Source organism: Oryx dammah, unplaced genomic scaffold, assembly GCF_014754425.2.
Source record: "Oryx dammah isolate SB20612 unplaced genomic scaffold, SCBI_Odam_1.1 HiC_scaffold_29, whole genome shotgun sequence".
Classification (NCBI taxonomy): Eukaryota; Metazoa; Chordata; class Mammalia; order Artiodactyla; family Bovidae; genus Oryx; species Oryx dammah.
The window spans coordinates 115,369,132-115,390,300 of record NW_024070213.1 but is presented as its reverse complement, the minus strand read 5'-3'; the positions used below and the strand labels follow the sequence as shown (position 1 = coordinate 115,390,300).

General features: G+C 37.1%; 1 protein-coding gene across 4 annotated transcripts in view; it reads left to right on the top strand.

Annotated features, from left to right (window-relative positions):
• The window catches only part of TBC1D15 (TBC1 domain family member 15), a 70,842-nt gene extending 61,057 nt beyond the window's left edge, over positions 1-9,785 (top strand). For 2 of the 4 annotated variants that reach the window (XM_040233878.1, XM_040233877.1), the window contains exons 14-18: positions 2,688-2,787; positions 3,610-3,707; positions 5,617-5,733; positions 7,038-7,124; positions 8,461-8,832. In XM_040233878.1, coding sequence (XP_040089812.1) covers positions 2,688-2,787; positions 3,610-3,707; positions 5,617-5,733; positions 7,038-7,124; positions 8,461-8,682 — 624 coding nt within the window. In that variant the 3' untranslated portion in view covers positions 8,683-8,832. Of the gene's footprint in view, positions 1-2,687; positions 2,788-3,609; positions 3,708-5,616; positions 5,734-7,037; positions 7,125-8,460 lie in introns of all 4 variants that reach the window. The other 2 variants (XM_040233876.1, XM_040233880.1) reach the window with 2 other exon arrangements.
• The last annotated feature ends 11,384 nt before the right edge of the window (positions 9,786-21,169 follow it).

Sequence of the window (21,169 nt, the reverse complement as noted above, 5' to 3'; positions counted from 1 at the left end):
ATAAATAACATGAGAATTTCCCCAGTGCTTAGTTTAGATCTCAGCTTATAGTAGGTTTTCTAAGAATTAGTACAAACGTATGGCATTTACTTTTTCTGTCGTTGTTCAGTCGCTAAGTCGTGTCTGACTCTGTGACCCCATGGACTGTAGCACTCCAGATTCCTGGAGTTTGCTCAGATTCATGTCTATTGAGTCAGTGATGCTATCTAACCATCTCATTACAGTAGTAGTTTTCATAAGAGCTAATACTGGCATGTTCAAATATATTATCTTGTGTGCCAGATATGTATATACATGCATATGTGTGCATGTACTTAGGCCTCAGATGTAAAGACCACTTTCTGAACATTTTTAATACACATTTCACAGTCTATTTGTCATTTTTGTGTATGGAGGTTCAAGTTCTTTGTTCTGTCTTTTTCACAGTAGATGTTCTCTGCCTTTTCCATTGACAACGGTCTGGGGATATTTCTAGTCTTTATTCTAAAAAGATTTCTTAATGTCTACTAACATCTTTTGTTTCATAATATGAAACATAACATGAAACATTCCATAATATGAAAGGGCAGTAAGTCACAATCAAAATAGTCTGCACAGTTATTCCCACTGCATTGTTATTGTTTTTGTGTCCTTGAATCTGTTCTGCTGTTTGATTCCTTCTTTTTGTTTTACAGCTTTATTTCATGTAAGTTTTCACTACTTTATGGAGGCTGAATCCAATGTCTGTAGATTCACTTTTGTTGGTATTTACTCACATCTAGTGTTGTCTAGGCATAGACTTCTGTCTGTTACCACCATATTATAGAAACAACTGCAAAATGATCTAATGAACTTCCTTATAGCCAGCATTCATTTTGCCATATAGTTTTAACTTGCCCTTCCTTCTTACCCACTTTGATATACATGTTTGTGTGTATATACACATACCCATACCTGTGTATATGTACATATACATATATGTATATATGCACCATGTACATACATGTGTAATGTACATACGCATTTATTTATAGTTAGACATGAAGCCCTCTGTGTATCCATTGTTGACCTCCTTTTCCTTTCTGCAGGAATAGCTACTTCTCTGAAGTTGGCTTCTGTCATTTTGGGAGTACTACTTTTTATAGCAGAGTGGGTAGTAGTGGCCACGCCACGTTGTTACTTCCAAAACAATGGAAGCTTTTGGCCATGTCACAGCAGAAATTATACTGATAATCAAAGAGTTAGTCCTGCCTTTCCCTTTTATTTTCCTGTGGGAAATGTGAAGAAACTATATCCCCAAAACTTGCGTTTGTCTATTATAGCATTTCATTCACTAATTAAACTGTTCAGATCACTAAAGAGAAACCAGTTTATTGAGAATTAGTAGCCAACTAATCTGATAGATACTTCTAATAAAGCACTATTATTGTCTCAAAAACTAAAAGAAATGTGAGGGGGAAAGGATGTTATTCTTAGGCTTTTCACAAAGATTAGGGCAGTAGTTCACCATAAAGGGGTTAGAACATGAGGATTAAAGGGATCATAATCATAAGAAACCTTTCATTTATTTTGGTGTCCACCCCATCCCCAAACCTTGACTGAACTTTTGGTAGCGAATCTACTCACTTTCAGAGATTAAAACATTTAAACCACAGTAGTTCTCAAACTTTATGATCTCAGGACCTCGTCACACTCTTAAATATTATTGCAGATTCTAAGAGCTTTTGTTTGTGTGGGTTATATCTGTTGGTGTTTGTTATGAAAAGTTCTAGGAAATTTATAAATATCTTGTTGTTTAGTTGCTAAGTTGTATCCAACTCTTGCAACCCCATGGACTATAGCCCACCAGGCTCATCTGTCCAGGCAAGAATACTGGAGTGGGTTGCCATTTCCTTCACCAGAAGATATTTCCAACCCAGGGATGGAACCTGTATCTTCTACATTGGCAGTTGGATTCTTTACCACTGAGCTACCTGGGAAGCCCAGATACTTATTTATTTATTCATTTAAAGATAACAGTAAACCTTCTGAAATTTTACATACATTTTAAAAAATGAAAAATAACTTCCAAAACAGAATTTACTGAAAAGAGGGATTATTTTCCAGTTTTAATTTTCTTTTAATGTGTAGTATTTAGTTTAATAGGAGACAGCTGACTTTCACATCTGTTCCTGTATGCAGTCTATTGCAATATATAGCCTTTTTATAGCCTTTACAATTATGGGAGAATTTAAAGTGCACAATGCATAGATTGTTTTAGTATTGCTGTTGTCATGAAAATGGTTTTGACTTCATAGATTCCTTAATGCCATCAAATCATAAGAAATAATTGCTAATTCTTTAACACTGGACACATATTAAAGCTAAAATTAATTTTATATTCTGTGTTAATTTAAAGAAATATTTAGCAGTAAAGTGATTTGATAAAAGTCTGTATCCCAAGTGTATGTTCCTTTCACCCAGGTTTCTTATTTGATATAAGAATAGTATATCAGTCAGTCTACAGCTGCTGTTGTCTGCATTATTCTTTACCTTAAAAAATTGAATAGTGGGAAAAAATAATCTTTTAGCATTTCAATTAGTTGTGATTTTAAAATATAACCAATATGGTGTAAGTCCAACATTTGTCCTTACTTTAATGGCACAGTTATCAGTGGTTATGTACTGTAAAATATTTATTAAGTATTACTTAATATTTCTTTTTAAAGCATCAAAATTTCGAAGAGCAGATGCAAGGCATGAAGACCCAGCTTATTCAGCTAAGTACCTTACTTCGCTTGTTGGACAGTGGATTTTGCAGTTACTTAGGTGAGTTGAGTGAAACAAAGCTATACTCAGCAAATTGCAGGGTAATATGCAGAGAGAAAAAACGTAGACTGTGTAATCCACCAGCATTGCCTGGGTTCCTCTGAGGAGTAAAACTGTGGGACCAAACTGTCTGCCTTGTACAGTTCGGCCATAAAACTGTTTATTCATACTATGAAATACGAGTCATCTCTCATTTGTGAGGACTGCCCCTGGGTTGGGAAGATCTTTTGGAGGAAGAAATGGCAACCCACTACAGTATTCTTAACTGAAAAATTCTATAGATAGGAGCCTGACGGGCTACGGTCCAGAGTTGAAAAGAGTTGGACATGACTGAGTAACTGAACACACATACTCTCACCCCCATATCAAAATCCCAGGAGACCCAAGTCTCTTACATAAAGTGGCATAGTATTGGCATATAACCTGTGCACATCCTCCTGTATACCTTATATCATCTCTAGATTATTTATTATACCTCACAAATAGTTGTAAATACGGTGTAAATCCTTTCTAAATAGTTGCCAAGTACAGCAAATTCAAGCTTTGCTTTTGGGACTTCCTGGAATTTTTTTTTCCCCCCAAATATTTTCCATTCACGATTGGTTGACTCCACAGACAGAGTCAGCTGTTATTTGGTGGTTTGCTTTTAAAGAAGTTAGCCTGCAATTCTGAATCGTTTCCTTGAGTTAGTAGAAGACAATTAAACTTACAGGACTTTTAAGCCTAAGATGAACAGAAAAATTTGAGTTTGAAATAGGTACCCTATTCTGAGATAATTAGTGTAAGAGGAAGTAAGGTGGTTTTTTTTTTCTTTTTTTGTAGAATCCCAGGACTCTGGATACCTTTATTTTTGCTTCAGGTGGCTTTTAATCAGATTTAAAAGGGAATTTAGTTTTCTAGATATTCTTCGATTATGGGAGGTAAGTTCTTAAATTATTGTACAAATGTAACACTTTTTATGGAAATAACCATTTTGTTTCTATAAAGAGACTATAGTATCCTGGCTGAAATTTCTAAAGCAGTTCTGAAATTCTGATGTTTTTGGTCTCTCCTTAAAAACTATGTTGAACTGAATATGTGGTCTTGGGAGCTTTTTTCTGTAGATCATCACATCCTTGTGAGACTAGGGGCCAGGAGGTTTCCCAGAACCAGTTGTGTAGACCATTTCACCTTGGGATACTTTATGTGAGACTGTGCTGAATTTGGGTGTAGATTTAAATATAGTTAAGTTTTGGCAGGCCAATCAGTTGAGATGGTACTTTATTTGTAATCTGGAGTATTGGGAGGGAACTGACTTTTGTTCTGCTTTTTAAAGAAATTTAAGTTAGAGCAAAATACTAAGAATAATGTAACAAGTATGCATTCGTATGTAATAATTTTGCCTTATTTACTTCTATCAAGTTGGCCAAAAACTTTGTTCGAACGAACTTTTTGGCCAATCCAATAGTCTTTTCTCTTTCTTTCCAAGGCAAAAAATATTGAAAGATATAGCTCAGATCTTTAATCACCACCCCAAGCCCCATTACCCTTTTCCTCACTCTGGAGAGTATTCATCATCATGTTTTTGGTTTATATCTTTTTATTCCATCTTGTACCCAGGGCAACTCATGATGAAAAGCAAGATATATTTTCTTCTCATATGTCTGTTAATTGTTAACAGATGGTAGTGCTTTCGAAATAGACTATTGGTATAATGACCGTCCACTACCTTATCTTTATAAAAGTAAAGGTGACAGAAACTTTGCCAAGGAAAGAATGGGGGAAATACTCTATTTGAATAATAAGTAAACTTAATATGCAGTGAGTATCCTGAGGCTTTTACACCTGGAGGTTGATTCCTATACTTCTGGAGGCTATGCTCCCATTAGAGAAGGTGAGCCACTAACTGAAGGATGCCCACTTTCTGGAGGAGCACTTCTTTGTTTGAAATTAGAAGGAAAACTTACATGTTCTTGACCTAGAATTGTACTTTAAAGTTTATCAATTTCATTAAATTAGTATCAGCTTCTTTTGAAAAGTTTTCAATAATTGTAATAACTCCTTAATCTGTGTTTACCAAATAAATTAGGACTTTTAATGAAATCTTTGAGGTTAATTGCATTATAATTAAACTTTCAAAAATGGATTTAGTCTTAAAATGATTCTACTTGGTTTATTTTTAGTAAAAGAAGTAAAAATACTTCTGGTATGCTTTAATAATATTGTTTACATGAGTCTTTGATCTTTCTAAAAAGATATTAAGTACATTAACCAGAGGAAATTAAGACTTTAAGTTTTAGGACATTGATTAGGAAGAAATGGTCAAATGTTGTACACATTTGGGTATAAATTTTGAGTGGTTGATTCAGTTTTTGTCACAACTAGAGATATTCTGATTTATTATATAATTTGTTGTTTAGAATGTAGAGCTACCTCTGGGTGTTTTTGATTCCATGCAGTGTATAACTGCATTTTTACTCCTATGATGTAGCTTTTTCCCCCACCTCCAGAAACTGAAGATGATTTAAAAATTAAAAACTGATGGTTCAGAAAAATATTGAAAATACCTCTAACCCTTACACCTTACCCATATAGTATTGATTAGGCTCAGTGCTAACTGTAGTCACCTAAAGAGACATGTTTGGAATTCATCATAATGCATTTATTGTTTGTGGGTAAAGGTAAGACTTTCATTCCCCACACCTCATTTCTTAACTAGAAAAAGAATGAACTACTCCATCTAGGCAAGTTCTGCTTTGCATAGAAGTCATTCAGAATTGAGAATCGTTATCTATGAAGAAAATATTTTAGAATTGATAGAGTTTACTAACTGTGTTCTATTTTCTATAGGTAATGTGGACTGAACTACCATGTAAAAATTTTCATCTTCTTCTCTGTTGTGCTATTCTGGAGTCAGAAAAACAACAAATAATGGAAAAACATTATGGCTTTAATGAAATACTTAAGGTAGTTATTCTTTTAATTTAGATTTTAATATTTTGACTCTTTCCTCTTTTTGTTGGAAAACAAACATTTCCTTGGAGTGTTATTGAATCTCCTGAGTGACTTAAAATTTTATCAGTAGTAGTCAATACTAGGACCAGTTTTCTGAGAATGACAGTTCAGCAAGTTGAACATGTTGGCCAATTATTTTTTTCCTTGCTAATTAGAAAGAGAAACAAATTCAACAAATGCTCTTTTATGTTGTTAACTTTTCTAAACAAAGTAATACTTTTGCTTATAACTTTGAGATAGTAGACTTGGGACAGCTGCTGGATTTATGTTCCATAAGCTTATTATTAATAGCTGTTCCTTAGCTTTAAAACTTTGAAATGCTCTAATGAGGGATATATTAAATTTCCCGTGTACTTGTAGTCTGAGGGTATTTTGTTTTGAGGATTTTTTCTACAGTGTAATATAACTACTATGACACCACCCTTATGGAAGAAAGCTAAGAAGAACTAAAGAGCCTCTTGATGAAAGTAAAAGAGGAGAGTGAAAAAGTTGGCTAAAATTCAACATTCAGAAAACTAACATCATGGCATCTGGTCCTATCACTTCATAGCAAATAGATAGGGAAACAGTGGCTGACTTTGTTTTTGGGGGCTCGAAAATCACTGCAAATGGTGACTGCAGCCATGAAATTAAAAGATGCTTGCTCCTTGGAAGAAAAGTTATGACCAACCTAGACAGCTTATTAAAAAGCAGAGACATTACTTTGCTAACAAAGGTCCATCTAGTCAAAGCTATGGTTTTTCCAGTAGTCATGTATGGATGTGAGAGTTGGACTATAAAGAAAGCTGAGCACCGAAAAATTGATGCTTTTGAACTGTGGTGTTGGAGAAGACTCTTGAGAGTCTCTTGGACAGCAAGGAGATCCAACCAGTCCATTCTAAAAGAGATCAGTCCTGAATATTCATTGGAAGGACTGATGTTGAAGTTGAAACTCCAATACTTTGGCCACCTGACGCGAAGTACTGACTCATTAGAAAAGACCCTAATGCTGGGAAAGATTGAAGGCAGGAGGAGAAGGGGACGACAGAGGATGAAGTGGTTGGATGGCATCACCGACTCAATGGACATGAGTTTGAGTAAACTCCAGAAGGAGTTGGTGATGGACAGGGAAGCCTGGCATGCTGTAGTCCATGGGGTCACAAAGAGTCGGACATGACTGAGCGACTGAACTGAACTGACTGAATATAACTAGTAATAAATTGTGTAATAGAGTATAATAGTGTTTCAGTTTCAATTATTTTATTGATTTATTCTAGCATATCAATGAATTGTCCATGAAAATTGATGTGGAAGATGTACTATGCAAGGCAGAAGCAATTTCACTACAGATGGTAAAATGCAAGGTATACACTGTTTTAAGTAATCAAAAGATTTTTTGTCTGTATGATTTTGGTGGATTGAGGTCACAAAATTTTCCTTTTTAGAAGTTAAATTAGTAAGTTGATGGCAGACACAAAGCATTAGCTAACAGTTGTTTACCATTATAGATTTACAGCACTTAATTGAAAACAATGAATAATTATGCTAGGAGACAAACAGTAATAAGACAGAATGATAAAAGTGATGAAAACACTTTGGCAACAACAAGAGAGGCTGTAGAAGCATTGATATATTATCAAATTAGTGAACACAGAATAGGACCTCATATTAAATATATAGTGTCTTCAAGTAAAGACAGATACTAATCAGAAATAGTTAAATGAATATTATTTGGTCAGTGTCATTACATTTATATCAGTCAAGCTCTTAATTGTCTCTAAAAATAAGGCAAGTTTGAGGTGTTATATCCTGAATTTAAACCAAACTATTATACTTTTGGTGTATTTTGGTTTTCAGATTTTTAAGAGAATTCTTATTTAGTCTTTGTGTCATTTGTTCTTGGTTCCAAATATTTATTTTGGCTCAGTTTTTTTCTTTACAATTGTATGTATTTATATACTGACGGCTGTACCGGGACTTGATTGCTGCCTGGGCTTTTCTGGTTGAGGACAGTGGGAACTGCTCTTCCTTGCAGCTCGCAGGCTCCTCCCTGCAGGGGCTCCTCCCTGCAGGGGCTCCTCCCTGCAGGGGCTCCTCTGCTTGGGGAGCTGAGGCTTATGGACTTCTGTGGCTGCAGCACCCAGGCTCTCTAATTGAGGCTCCCAGGCTCAGTACTCGAGGCGCACAGGCTTAGTTGCTCCACGGCATCCGGATCAGGGATCGAATCTGTGTCTTCTGCATTGGCAGGTGGATTATTTACCACTGAACCAGCAGGGAAGCCCTGTTTTAGTTCACTTTTATAAATATTTATTTGATAGCTGTTCTGTTCAAAACTTGTCAGTGATACTTTTCAAGTCTCAGGAACGTTTGTGTATTGAGGGAAAAGAATGAAAGAGAATGAAATAAATACAAAATGTTAAAATGAAATAAATGCAGAATGTTAGAAAACAGTGTGTTTGTGGGAGTGGTGGGGAGGGGTAGGGTGGGGAGTGGCTAATTCAGAATAGAAGATCAGAAAACCACTTATTAAAAAGAGTGGTTTGGATTTCATTTTGAGTGGAGAAGGAAGGTCTGAGAAGGTGCATAACAATTGCACTGTTAGAACAAATGTTCGATGTTATCTTAAATAGTAAGTGTTAATTTGTGATTACTTTTCCTCTATGGTGAATGATGATTTTATATTTGGTTCTTCTTATTCAGGAGTTGCCACCAGCAGTTTGTGAGATCCTGGGGCTTCAGGATAGTGAAGTTACAACACCAGATTCAGACAATGGGGAAGATGAAAACGTTGGCATGACTATTTGTCCTGCATCTGCATTTCAGAGTAACTCGTTGCCTGTCCTTACTGCCGGTGGAGGCAGAGATGACAGCCCAACAGAGATAGCCATGCCCCCAAATGTCAGCAGATTGACACCTGCGTGATCATTCTTTGAAGAGACACTTTGTTACAACTTTTTTTCAAGTACTTGAAAGGTGGAAATTTGAAATCTTGGTATTGATCGTGCTTTAAGGTTAATGGAAAGAATGTGTACTGATGTTCTTGCATTAAAGCTTTACAAAAATTTAAACTAATTATTTTTGTAGTTACTTCTACCAAATAGCCTTTCCTTTTCAATAACATTCCTTAGTATTTTTTATAGCTAAGTACATTTTATTTTCTTGCTGATGAACTGGAATTGGAAAACCAGTACAAGTGGATGAGTTGGAAATTATGCACTTTGAAAACATTCACTTTGTTTACTCCAAGTTTAGCAGGTTTGGATTTGATTAAATGCTGAGCCTTTCTATAGCTTTCTAAGCCGAGAAGTAGGTTGTGGCCCAGTGATGAAATGAAAGAATTTATTTTTCTCTCTTGTTTACAAAAATACTTAGCTTAAATATTTACACTGGTTGAATGTGATTTAAATTGGACATTTTCATCAATGCAATTTAATGTGTAGATTAAGAGCTATTTCAACCATAATAAGTGGATTGGCAGTATATTTTTTACATTGAACTTTTCTTCACTTGTATATAAAGACTGTATAAGTACTTATTTATGAGTATAAGAAAGGATAGGCATATTTTCTTTAACTGAATAAACTTGACTATTGATTTATATAACCTGATTTCACAAAGTAAATACATAGCTTCAGTATGAGATCTTTTTCAAAGCTATTTTCTTAACCAAACATTTATTTCAGGAGACTACATTCAACCCCATATCTGGTGTAATTTTCAAGTTAATTGCTTATAGTCTCATTTTACTAATAATGTTTACTATCTTTCCTAATAATGCATTAACTGGTTAATCAGGTCTTTAAATTTTTATGAAATACTCTTTACCAAAAGCTTACGTCAAAAATTTCATTATACTATCATGAGTCTCAAAATAATGCTCTTTTGTATATGAATGAAGCTGTTGTTTTTACCATGCAGTGTTGCATGATTTTAAATTATGTGTAATGAACATAACCGATTCCATTTTAATTGTAATTTGTTTACTTCTGTACATATCATTAAAATAAATTTGAAGTTGAAATGGTGTTTTCAGTTAAATTGCACTTGGAAATAATCTGCTAGTTCTTTATCAAAAGAAGAAAACCCTGAGATAGACCCTAGTGCATCTTGTATCTTTATATGATTGAAACAGTCATTTGAATGAGTTGTGGAAAGAAGTGAGAAACATGACTCTTTTATAAAGAAACTTTCTATTAGCATGAAATTGAGTATAGTATTACCTTGGAGGATATAATTATCTGAATCAGTAAAGCAACTTCCTACAAGTGAAGTTAATAATGTAAAATAAAAGTTACATAGTTCTGAAATGGTCCACTAGATAGATTCCCAGCACCCTGCCTCCCCGCGGGGGCACTAGGGAACCAAATGAACTTTTTCTTACTTGAGCTTTAACTGACAAATCATGACAGTAGAACCATTAGATTGTAGTTTTTAATATTATATGTGTGTTATCTTTCATCAGTTAATAATGAGTAAGGCTATTCAGAAAAAAAAAGTAAACTGATCAAAGCTCGGTATCTCCAGCCTTTCATTTCCTGCTGTTCAGGAAATTGCTGAGAACATCTTGATGTCCCTCTTGTTCTTCCTGGACAGGGACTTTTGGGGAGATTTCCCCCGCCTGCCCCAACTGTGTAATACGTCTACTTTTGAGTTTTAAAAAATCTTAAGACATTTAGTAAGTTTAACTTTTGTGAAGTTTTATTTTTAAAACTGCTTGTTAAAACATTTTTACTAAACATATAATATTTCTCTTTGGTCCATTTTTTATATGTAAATAATACAGTGCTAAGTAAAGTCTGATTTAATCCTACTGCTCAGAACCAGCTAGCAAATAACCATGTAAACTTGAACTGTTGATATTGCTAAGATACATACAGTTCAGGTAAGGGTCTTAGTCTGACTTTTAAAAGAATTGTTTGTTTTAATTTTCACAAGGGGCTCTGTCCTTGCCAATAACACACAAAATATTGAAAGTGAAAATGCAAGTCACTCAGTCGTGTCCAACTCTTTGCAACCCCGTGGACATTCCATGGAATTCTCCAGGCCATAATACTGGAATGGGTAGCCTTTCACTTCAGGGGATTTTCTCAATCCAGGAATTGAATGCAGGTCTATCCGAGTTGCAAGCGGATTCTTTACCAGCTGAGCCACGAGGGAAGCCCAAGAATAATGGAGTGGGTAGCCTGTCCCTTCTCCAGCAGATCTTCCTGACCCAGGAATCAAATCAGGGTTTCCTGCATTGCAGGTGGATTCTTAACCAGCTGAGCTATATTATGTGCTGTAAAAAGTGTTTTCAATTCTGATAGGAGTCTATGGGCAATGTTTTTGTATTGGAGATTGAGAGAATTGCCATTGTATATTGTATTGCTTGGCTTAAATTTTGACTTACAGTTAGGTAGACACGTCCTTAAGTTGTTTTTTTTTTTTTTTTAAGTAGTTCCTTGATTTCCTAAGGTGGATTTGCCCTAGTTCTGGTCATCATTTTTAGTAAAAAGTGATGACAGTCAACTTTGACTGTTTTATGTAGGTTCTTCCTCTGTTCTTACATTTTGAAGAGAAACTTTCAGTGTCATTTTATTTCTTAACATGAAACAGGGTTAAATTTGAGATGAATCTGAAAGTTGTTTTAATCAGGATCTAATGTCATTATCTGACAGTAAACTTCTGTACTTACTATACTGAGTTGGCCAAAACGTTCGTTAGGGTTTTCTGGTAAAAAAAAAAAAAAAAAAAAATCTTAGGGAAAAACCTGAGAGAACTTTTTGGTCCACTCCATACTTTCAAGATGAATACTGCCATTTAAATGATAACAGTATTTGGCCTGTCCTCCCTTTGGGTCCTTATAATATGGGAGTTTTTTAAGTTGTTGGATTTTTTTAAGTTAATTTGAGAATTGCTCTGATTACAAACATTTTTATCTTTAGGTCTTATAAGTAGACTCCTACTTTTCAGGCTGTCGTGACTTAGGGAAAAAGAGTGTGTCATCCTTAGATGCAGAGGGGGTGGGGGTGGGGCAGTGTGATTGGACATACTTCTATAAGTTCTGGGGTATCCAAAGCACTCTTGGCCCATGGGAAATTGCATTGTTAAAACACTCACTGTAAAGAAAAACATCATAATCCAAATCTCTTTCTAAGAACCATCAGGGATCAGAAATGCTGTATTTACCTAATGTATACAGTTCAATCCCTAGAGTTAGAATTGGAATACTTGAATAATAGAATGAATGTTTCCTCAGTCATGTCTGACTCCGGGATTCCATGGACTTTAGCCCACCAGGCTCCTCTGGGATTTTCCAGGCAAGAATACTGGAGTAGGTTGCCATTTTCTAGAGAATCTTCCCCAGAGGGATCAAATTTGTGTCCGCTGTCTCCTGCATTGGCAGGCGGTTTCTTTACCGCTGAGCCACCTGGGAAACACTAGAATAAATAGGTGAGCTGTTAAATATACTTTTCCTCAGATATCTCTCTGGTATATTGCTCTTCACATCTCTGTACTAAAGTAGAATGAGGGACTTCCCTGGTGGTCCAGTGGCTAAGACTCTGAGCTCCCAGTGCAGGGGGCCCAGGTTCGATCCCTGGTCAGGGAGCTAGATCCCACATGCTACAAATAAGACCCAGAGCAGCCAAATAAATAATAAAATTTAAAAAAAAAAAGTAGAATGAAAAGAATAAATTCCAGTAAGCTTCACTGTGATCAATGAACAGTTCCTTTCAGGTTTTTTTAATTAAGAAGATGTATTAACTTCAGAAATGGGCTTATGCTGTGACAGTCAATAATACATACTTTTGATACCACACTAGTCTGGAGGCACCAGACCCCATGAGTTAGCCTACTGCTTTAAAAACACAACGAACGCTGTTTTTAAGATTGCTTTAGAAGTTTTATGGCCCGATTGTACCTCGCGTTTTTTCATGAGTGTCACAGGATCACTTTGTAAGGCAAATTCTCCAGCGGAGAAGCCATCAAGGTACTTGTTGATGCTTAGTATAAGTACTTATTGATGCTTAATATTAACACTGCATGCCACTGCGCCTGGCAAGCATGGAATGCAAGATACATCCAGAGAAAATCTGAGTCACGTCCTTTTTGTTAACGGAATCAAATGTTAAGTAGGCCAAAAGGAGTATTTGCTGACCAGGAAGTCATTAACAATGAATGGCATCTAACTAAAATAGATAATGTAAAGACTTAAATTGTTTTCTGAGTGAAATTGTTTATTTTTTTATACTCTTAATAGAAGTAATGCTATTCAAAACACACATACTCCTATTTCTGCCTTCCAAAATTCACAATAAGTTCTCTCATACACATCAGGGTGTAAAGACGTTAACCCAGAAAACAGTTTTGTTAAATTCAATTTAAATGCAATTTCTAAATAAATTTTGGACAAATATTTTATTCTCTTCTGGTTTACAGAGCTTTTAAGGATTCTGTATGTAGGCTAATGAGGGGAAACCCAGTCCGATGTTTCTAGCTTCCTTCAGCCTTTTAACTTTTTGTTTAATATGACATCCCAAAATTTTATTGATTGGTGAAGATCGAGGGGAAAAGAATCAGTTTCATTGATATTTCATACAACAAAAAAACCCTTGCTGCTTAAACTACAACTTACAGAATGGATGGGGTTATTCTTTATATATATATATATATCTTTAAATTTTTTATTCTGTATTGGGGTATAGCCGATTAACAATGTTGTGACAATTTCAGGTGAACAGCAAAGGGACTCAGCCATATATATACAGGGAAGGAATTTAAGGAATAGGAATGTTTCAACTGTAGTCCAGTGAGTTGAATTCAAGTGGCAGAATCCTGGAGCCATCTACCTCAGCAGAATCATTTTTTCCTAACCTATTCCCTTATTTCTGACGGGACTATAAGTGAATCATTCCAGCCATGAGAATCCATACCCCGCCCCACTCCTTTTTTTTTTTTTGAACACTTGTGGAAAGGAAATCCATTACCACAGAAATTCCCATTTTCTTTTGGTCACTCTAAATTTGATTTTATGGTGCTTCTCACATGCCTGGGCTGCTGAATATTCCATATTTTCAACCCTTTAGAATTAGAAGATATGTTTAGAAGAGTGGCTCAGAATGGTAAAGAATCCACCTGCCAATGTAGGAGACTCAGGAGACAGGTTCCATCCCTGGGCTGGGCCCACTCCCTAGAGGAGGAGATGGCAACGCCCTCCAGGATCCCTGCCCGGAGAAGCCTGGTGGGCTATAGCCCGTGGGGTTACGAAGAGTTGGACATGACTGAGCAGCTGAGCACTGCTCCCCCCACCCCAAGTTTATTCTGCAAGAAGACTTGAATAATCGTGAGCATTTTATTTGTTAGCTTTACAGTGTGGAGTGAGTCCATGAGAGTCCTGGCCTCAGTCCAGGGGGTCCTTCTTTAATCTTGTTCCATAGTTTCCTAAGTTATTCTTAAGGACTCATATTGAGAGCTTCACTGTGGCTTTTTTTTTTTTTTTTTTTAAATACAGGAGCTTCTTTGTTAAACTTGCTTTTAAAAACCTTGAAGTTTTGTATACCTTATTTTTCTTCTTGGTTTCTTACTTATTTGCTATCACTGACTTAATTTCTTGGCCACAATTTAGAATAGCATGACTATGTATCAGCACAAATATGAGTTCTTTTGATTGATTGGCGGCACTAATGGACAAATGGTACAACTAGTTGGAGGTGTTTGTTTTCTCAGTTCAAGGTGGCTTAGGGTGGGGTGTAGATGCTTGGATCATAAAGTGCTTTGTGTTCTTGCCACAGCCATGGAGTTTATCAGGTGTCAGAAAAAAATTTATTCACACTGAATTGTTCGTACTAGAAAATGCAAAACATTTTCGTAACGAATGCCAAACAGAAGGGTTAAACTATTTGCATAGGAGCACACGTTTTAGAGTCAGGTAGTCATGGATTTGAGACCTGGCTCCATCGCTTCTTAATACTGTGACCATAGTGGTTCCCAGTAAATGGAGTATATATAAAACGTTTAGTACAGTGCCTGGCATGATAAATAAATGCTATTGTTATTTGATGACAACCAAATAGATACCTCAGCAGGCCATCGTTTTTTATTCTTAAAGCTACGTGGTCTGCTTTTCCAGCCAAAACATAATATCCAACAAGTATGGCCTGGGGGCACCATTTGATCTGTTTTCATTGAGGTCATTTTGATTTTAAATCTGAACTGTGTTCTGGTTTCATCTGGGCCATTGCCTCACTGACCCCAGAATAAATCACTATTCCTTTTCGGCATTAGTTTTATCCTTTTCAAATTGGTTCAAATGTGCTTGCCTTTTATGAGTCTTCCTTTATGAAAGTTGTCATAAAAACATGATAATGAGAACACAAATGTAAGAAAGATTGCATATTTTGCTTATTAAAGAGAGAAGTCTCTATAGTCAACCATCTTGGCCAATATAGAAAATTATAAAAAATAAAAATCACCAGGCTTGTCTGCACTCAGTATTTTAGTGGTATGGGAAATTATAGTGTCTACTTGATAGTCAAAGGTCCATCTAGTCAAAGCTATGGTTTTTCCAGTAGTCGTATATGGATGTGAGAGTTGGACTATAAAGAAAGCTGAGCGCCAAAGATTTGATGCTTTTAGTGGTGTTGGAGAAGACTCGAGAGTCCCTTGGACTGCAAGGAGATCCAACCAATCTATCCTAAAGGAAATTAGTGCTGAAAATTCACTGGAAGGACTGATGTTGAAGCTGAAACTCCAATACTGTGGCCACTTGATGGGAAGAACTGACTCATTGGAAAAGACTCTGATGCTGGGAAAGATTGAAGGCAGGAGGAGAAGGGGACGACAGAGGATGAGGTGGTTGGACAGCATCACCGACTCCATGGACATGAGTCTGAGCAAGCTTTGGGAGTTGTTGATGGACAGGGAAGCCTGGCGTGCTGCAGTCCATGGGGTTGCAGAGTCAGACATGACTGAGCTACTGAACTGAACTGATAGTCATGTGAACATATTATCAGGAAAACAATGGATTCCTAAGGCTGTAGCAGCTGGTTTTGGTTATGATTCAACATTAGGTCAGTTCCGTCAGACTCTTAATACCAAATCACCCTTATCCTTCATGACTTAATTCAGATTATATTGTCTGGATGTCTGACTGGTTGATAGACCGTCCTTACAAAATTTAAATCCATCTTTGTTGAAATGTTTTCCTCAAAATGATTGTTTCTCTAGTCTTTGGGTATGTTCCACAGGAGGAAATCATTTCCATTGTGTCTGCACACTTTCGTGTATTATAGTATGAGTGGACGTAGTGGAGGCCACTTGAGTTGGTATTGTTTGGGGATTTTCTTCCTGTGAGCACAAGTGCATACCTCATACTGACTATGAGTGGTGTTCAGTCATGTCCAACTCTGTGGCCCCATAAGCTGTAGCCCTCCAGGTTCCTCTGTGCATGGAATTTTCCAGGCAAGAAATACTGGAGCAGGTCACCATTTCCTACTCCAGGCAATCTTCCCAACCCAGGGATCGAACCTGCCTCTCTTGTGTCTCCTGCATTGGCAGCCGGATTCTTTACCACTAGCGCCGCCTGGGAAGCCCCATACCGACGATCACGGCAAATCAGCTTTATGAAGACTTATTCAAAGAGTGGGATCTCCTAAGATCTCATGTGAGCCTAAGACTTTTTTTCCCATACTGCTGCTTTTTTTTTTTTTTAATCTATTCGTAGATACTTAAAGTACCAGGATATGGTTCTAGTGGTAAAGAATCTGCCTGCCAATGCAGGAGATCAAGGGACGAAGGTTTGATTCCTGGGTCGGGAAGATCCCCGGAGGAGGACGTGGTAACCCACTCCAGTACTCTTGTCTGGAGAATCCTATGGACAGGGGAGCCTGGCAGGGTCTTGTCCATAGGGTCACACAGAATCAGAGATGACTGATGCAACTTAGCATACATGCACAGTACTAGAATAGAGGACATCTTCATTAACTATGTATATGACAGTTGGTTTGTGAATATGTTGAAAAGAAAATAGTGTTATGTAAATACCTGCTTGAGTTTCTTAAATGTTAGTCATGGCAGGCGTGTTCCATTTCTTTACTGGTAAATTACTATACTACTAAGTTAAGGAAATGCTTTAGCTACGGCATAAGTTTATTTTGGTATGGTATTCATGTGGTTAGGCTGAAGGAATTGAGAATGGATGATATAATAATGAACAATTCCTGTCGCAGAACCAAAAATGTACCCTGTAAACCCTAGGAGTCAGATGTCAATGGAAAAAAAAAAATCCAACCAAAGTGGTCATTAGGGTGGCTGGTTTTGTGCTATGAAGTTAAACCCTTTCTCTTGCCTTATTCAATGTGGGTTAAGCATAGAAAGCATACATATCATATCATCTTGTGACACAGACTGGATAGTCTGGAACAACGGCTTGCAACCAGAAAGACTTGCTTAAGGGAAAGAGATCAGACTTTCTGTTGATTCCCAATCTCAAAATTACCACTATTGATTATTTTTCAGGTAACTCCGTACTCTGACAGCCCATGTCTGTCCTTTAATAACTGCACTTGCCTTCTCCATTCATCTTGGGGAAGGACAGGAAAATTTTTTGTTATCGTCAGCATATTTCCTTTTATCCTTCCCCCGAACAGATTTCTTTACATCTCTGAAAATTCACTTTGATGGCATTGTAATCTCAGTTGGATTTATTTATTTATTTATTTTTGGCCATGCCATGTGGCTTGTGGGATCTTAGTTCTCCAACTAGGAATTGTTTATTCCCTCTCCTCTCAGTTCCCACTGTATACATGCACCCTTCTTTATTGCTCCATCTTCCAATATAGTTGATATAATATCAGTTTGTTCTTGTTGTTTAGTTGCTAAGTTGTGTCCGACTGTCTTGTGACCCCCATGGACTGCAACCCACTGGACTTCTTTGTCCATGGGATTTCCCAGGCAACAAATGCTGGAATGGGTTGCCATTTCCTTCTCCATGAGATCTTCCTGACCCAGGGATCAAACCTGTGTCTCCTGAATCTCCTGCATTGGCAGGGAGATTCTTTACCACTGAGCCACCAGGGAAACTCATTATATTGGTTAGGGCAATGCAGTTCTTAGCTGAGACATGTCTTTCTTTGACCCTTTAATTTTTCTTTGGGAGTCAATTCTTACTAAAGGTGTTTTTTTGTTTCTTTATTTTTTACATAATTATCACTAATCCAATCTACCATATGTTTAAATCAGCGCTTGCCAATGATGGGGGCTTTGCCATAGGGTAATCTGATTACTCTATTTTGTTCAGAGCTCTCTGTCTTTTTCAGGTTTTTCTTTCTTTCCTGGTCAGTCTTCAACCATTTCCCCATGACCTGGCTGCAGGGTAAATGCCTGGCTCTCAGCCTCCTGTGGTCTGAGTCTCGGTATTCAGTGCACACATTCCTTTAATCACGTTACTTTCAGGGTAATACTGTTCTCAAGCATGTCTAGTGCCCTTCTGTCCAGAGGTCCTCTGTTTTACAGTTTCCAGAAAATAAGCTCCATTCATACTCCTGGGGGCAGGAAGGGAAGTGGCTTGGCTATGTAGAATAGAAGAGGGGAATATAGAGTTTTAACTGCCTTTAAAAAAATAACAGTTTTATTAGGATATAATTCATGTGCCATAAAATGCACTCTTTTAAAGTCTGCAGGTCACTGATTTTTAATATATTCACAGAGCTGTGCGAGTACTCTAATATTTAATCTTAGAGTGTTTTCATAACTGTCAGAAGAAACTCGGCACTCAGTAGTAGTCATTCCTGCCTCTCCACTCCCCCCAGCCCCCGACAACCATGAATCTACTTTCTGTCTGTCCATCCCTCTCCTCTCCCCAATCCCTTTTCTTGTTTGTTTTCACCTCTTCACCACATTTCATATAAATGGAATCATGCACCGTGTGATCTTTAGTGGTTGGCTTCTTTCACTCAGTATGATGTTTTCAAGGTTACTTTCTTCCTTTATGTTACTGTTTATGGACACACCATATTTTGTTTTGTCTTTTCATTAGTTGATATCTGCGTTATGAATTTGGGTTTTTTTTTTTGTTGTTGTTATTATGTCTAAGGCTGCTATAAACATTCATGTACAAGTTTTTATGTGGCATACATTTTCATTTTTCTTAGGTGTATACCAAAGTGTGGAACTGCTGTGTTATATGGTAACTCTAGGGTTAACTTTTTGAGGAACTGCCAAACATTTTTCCAAAATGACTACTGCATTGTAATATATACCTAGAGGTGAAATTGTTGGGTCACATGGTAACTTTGTAGTTAATATTTTGAAAGACTACCAAACTTTTCTGAAGTGATCATCATTTTTCAATCCTATCAACAATGTATGAGACTTGCTATTTTTCCGCTTTCTTCCAATATGTCTGTCTTTATTTTAGCTTTTTTAGTGGTTTATAAAGTAGTATCTTTTTGTGTGTTTTGGTTTGTATTTCTCTAATGACTAATGTTGAGCATCTTTTCATATACTCATTGGTCATATATTCTTTGGACAAATGTCAGTTCAAATCCTTTGTCCATTTCAAAATTGGTTTACTTGTTTTTTCAATGTCAACTTGTAAAAGACCCTTATATATCCTGGTTACTGCCTTCTATGAGATGCATGATTTATAAATACTTTCTCCCATGCTGTGGGTTGTCTTTTCATTTTCTTGATGATGTCCTTTGAGGCACAAAGTTTTTAATTTTGATGAGATCATATTTATATTTTCTTTGATTGCTTATGGTTTTGTTATATCTAAGAAAAAAATTGCCTAATCCAAGGTCATGAAGATATAATCCTATGTTTTCTGCTGACTGTTATAGTTTTAGCTTTTAAGTCAGTGATTCATTTTGAGTTAATTTTTGTGTCTGAAGTAAGGTAGGAGTCCGTGTTCATTGTTTTCCACATGGCTATCCACAGTTATTCTTTGCTGTCGAACAGTTTTAGCACACTTGTTGAAAATCAGTTGACCATAAATGGTCAAAACTTGTTTTGAACTCTCTTCCACTTGTTTTGAACTCTGTTCCACTTGTTTTGAATTCTGTTCCACTTGTTTTGAACTCTGTTCCACTTGTTTTGAACTCTGTTCCACTTGTTTTGAACTCTGTTCCACTTGTTTTGAACTCTGTTCCACTTGTTTTGAACTCTTTTCTACTTGTTTTGAATTCTATTCCATTTGTATGTCTGTTGTCTTATGGGCTTCCCAGGTGGCGCTAGTGGTAAAGGACCAGCCCGCCAACGGGAGACGAAAGGGACTTGCATGGGGAAGACACGCTGGGGGAGACCGTGGCGGCCCACTCCAGTGTTCTTGCCTGGAGAATCCCTGTGGACAGAGGAGCCTGGTGGGCTATAGTCCAGAGGGTTGCAAAGAGTCTCACACAACTGAAATGACTTAACACGTTTGTCTTATAGTGCCACACTGGTTTGGTTACTTTGTTAAATTTTGAAATTGTTTAACGACTTCTTAAACAGTCTTTGAACAATTCTTTTTCAGTCTTCTCCATTTACCCCCTCTTCTAGAGGTATTTGAGCTTTTCAGTTCAGTTCAGTCGCTCAGTCGTGTCCGACTCTTTGTGACCCCATGAATCGCAGCACGCCAGGCCTCCCTGTCCATCACCAACTCCCGGAGTTCACCCAAGCTCATGTCCATCGAGTGGGTGATGCCATCCAGCCATCTCATCTTCTGTCATCCCCTTCTCCTCCTGCCCCCAATCCCTCCCAATATCAGAGTCTTTTTCCAATGAGTCAACTCTTCGCATGAGGTGGCCAAAGTACTGGAGTTTCAGCTTTAGCATCATTCCATTCAAAGAACACCCAGGGCTGATCTCCTTCAGAAAGGACTGGTTGGATCTCCTTGCAGTCCAAGGGACTCTCAAGAGTCTCCTCCAACACCACAGTTCAAAAGCATCAATTCTTCGGCACTCAGCTTTCTTCACAGTCCAACTCTCACATCCATACATGACCACAGGAAAAACCATAGCCTTGACTAGACGGACCTTAGTCGGCAAAGTAATGTCTCTGCTTTTGAATATGCTGTCTAGGTTGGTCATAACCTTTCTTCCAAGGAGTAAGCGTCTTTTAATTTCATGGCTGCAGTCACCATCTGCAGTGATTGAGATTCAATAATGTTAGCTGAGTTGCTTCTCAGTGTTCTTCATTGATAGCTTAGGATTCAGCTTTCTCACGTTTACAAAATCTTTGATCATTTTTTCATCTTCTTTTTAGCTTCCAATTTTTTTGTTGCTGCTGTTTCTCCAATTTATGCTATTCTTTTGTGCCTTAAAAAGGAAAGGCAGTCCTTTACTTTTTCTTTAGTAGGATTTCAGGAGGGAGCAAAAATAATTAAATCTACACTCTTAATTAGAAAGAGTACTTTAAATTCTTCTATAGATGATCTGGACTTCCTGCCTAC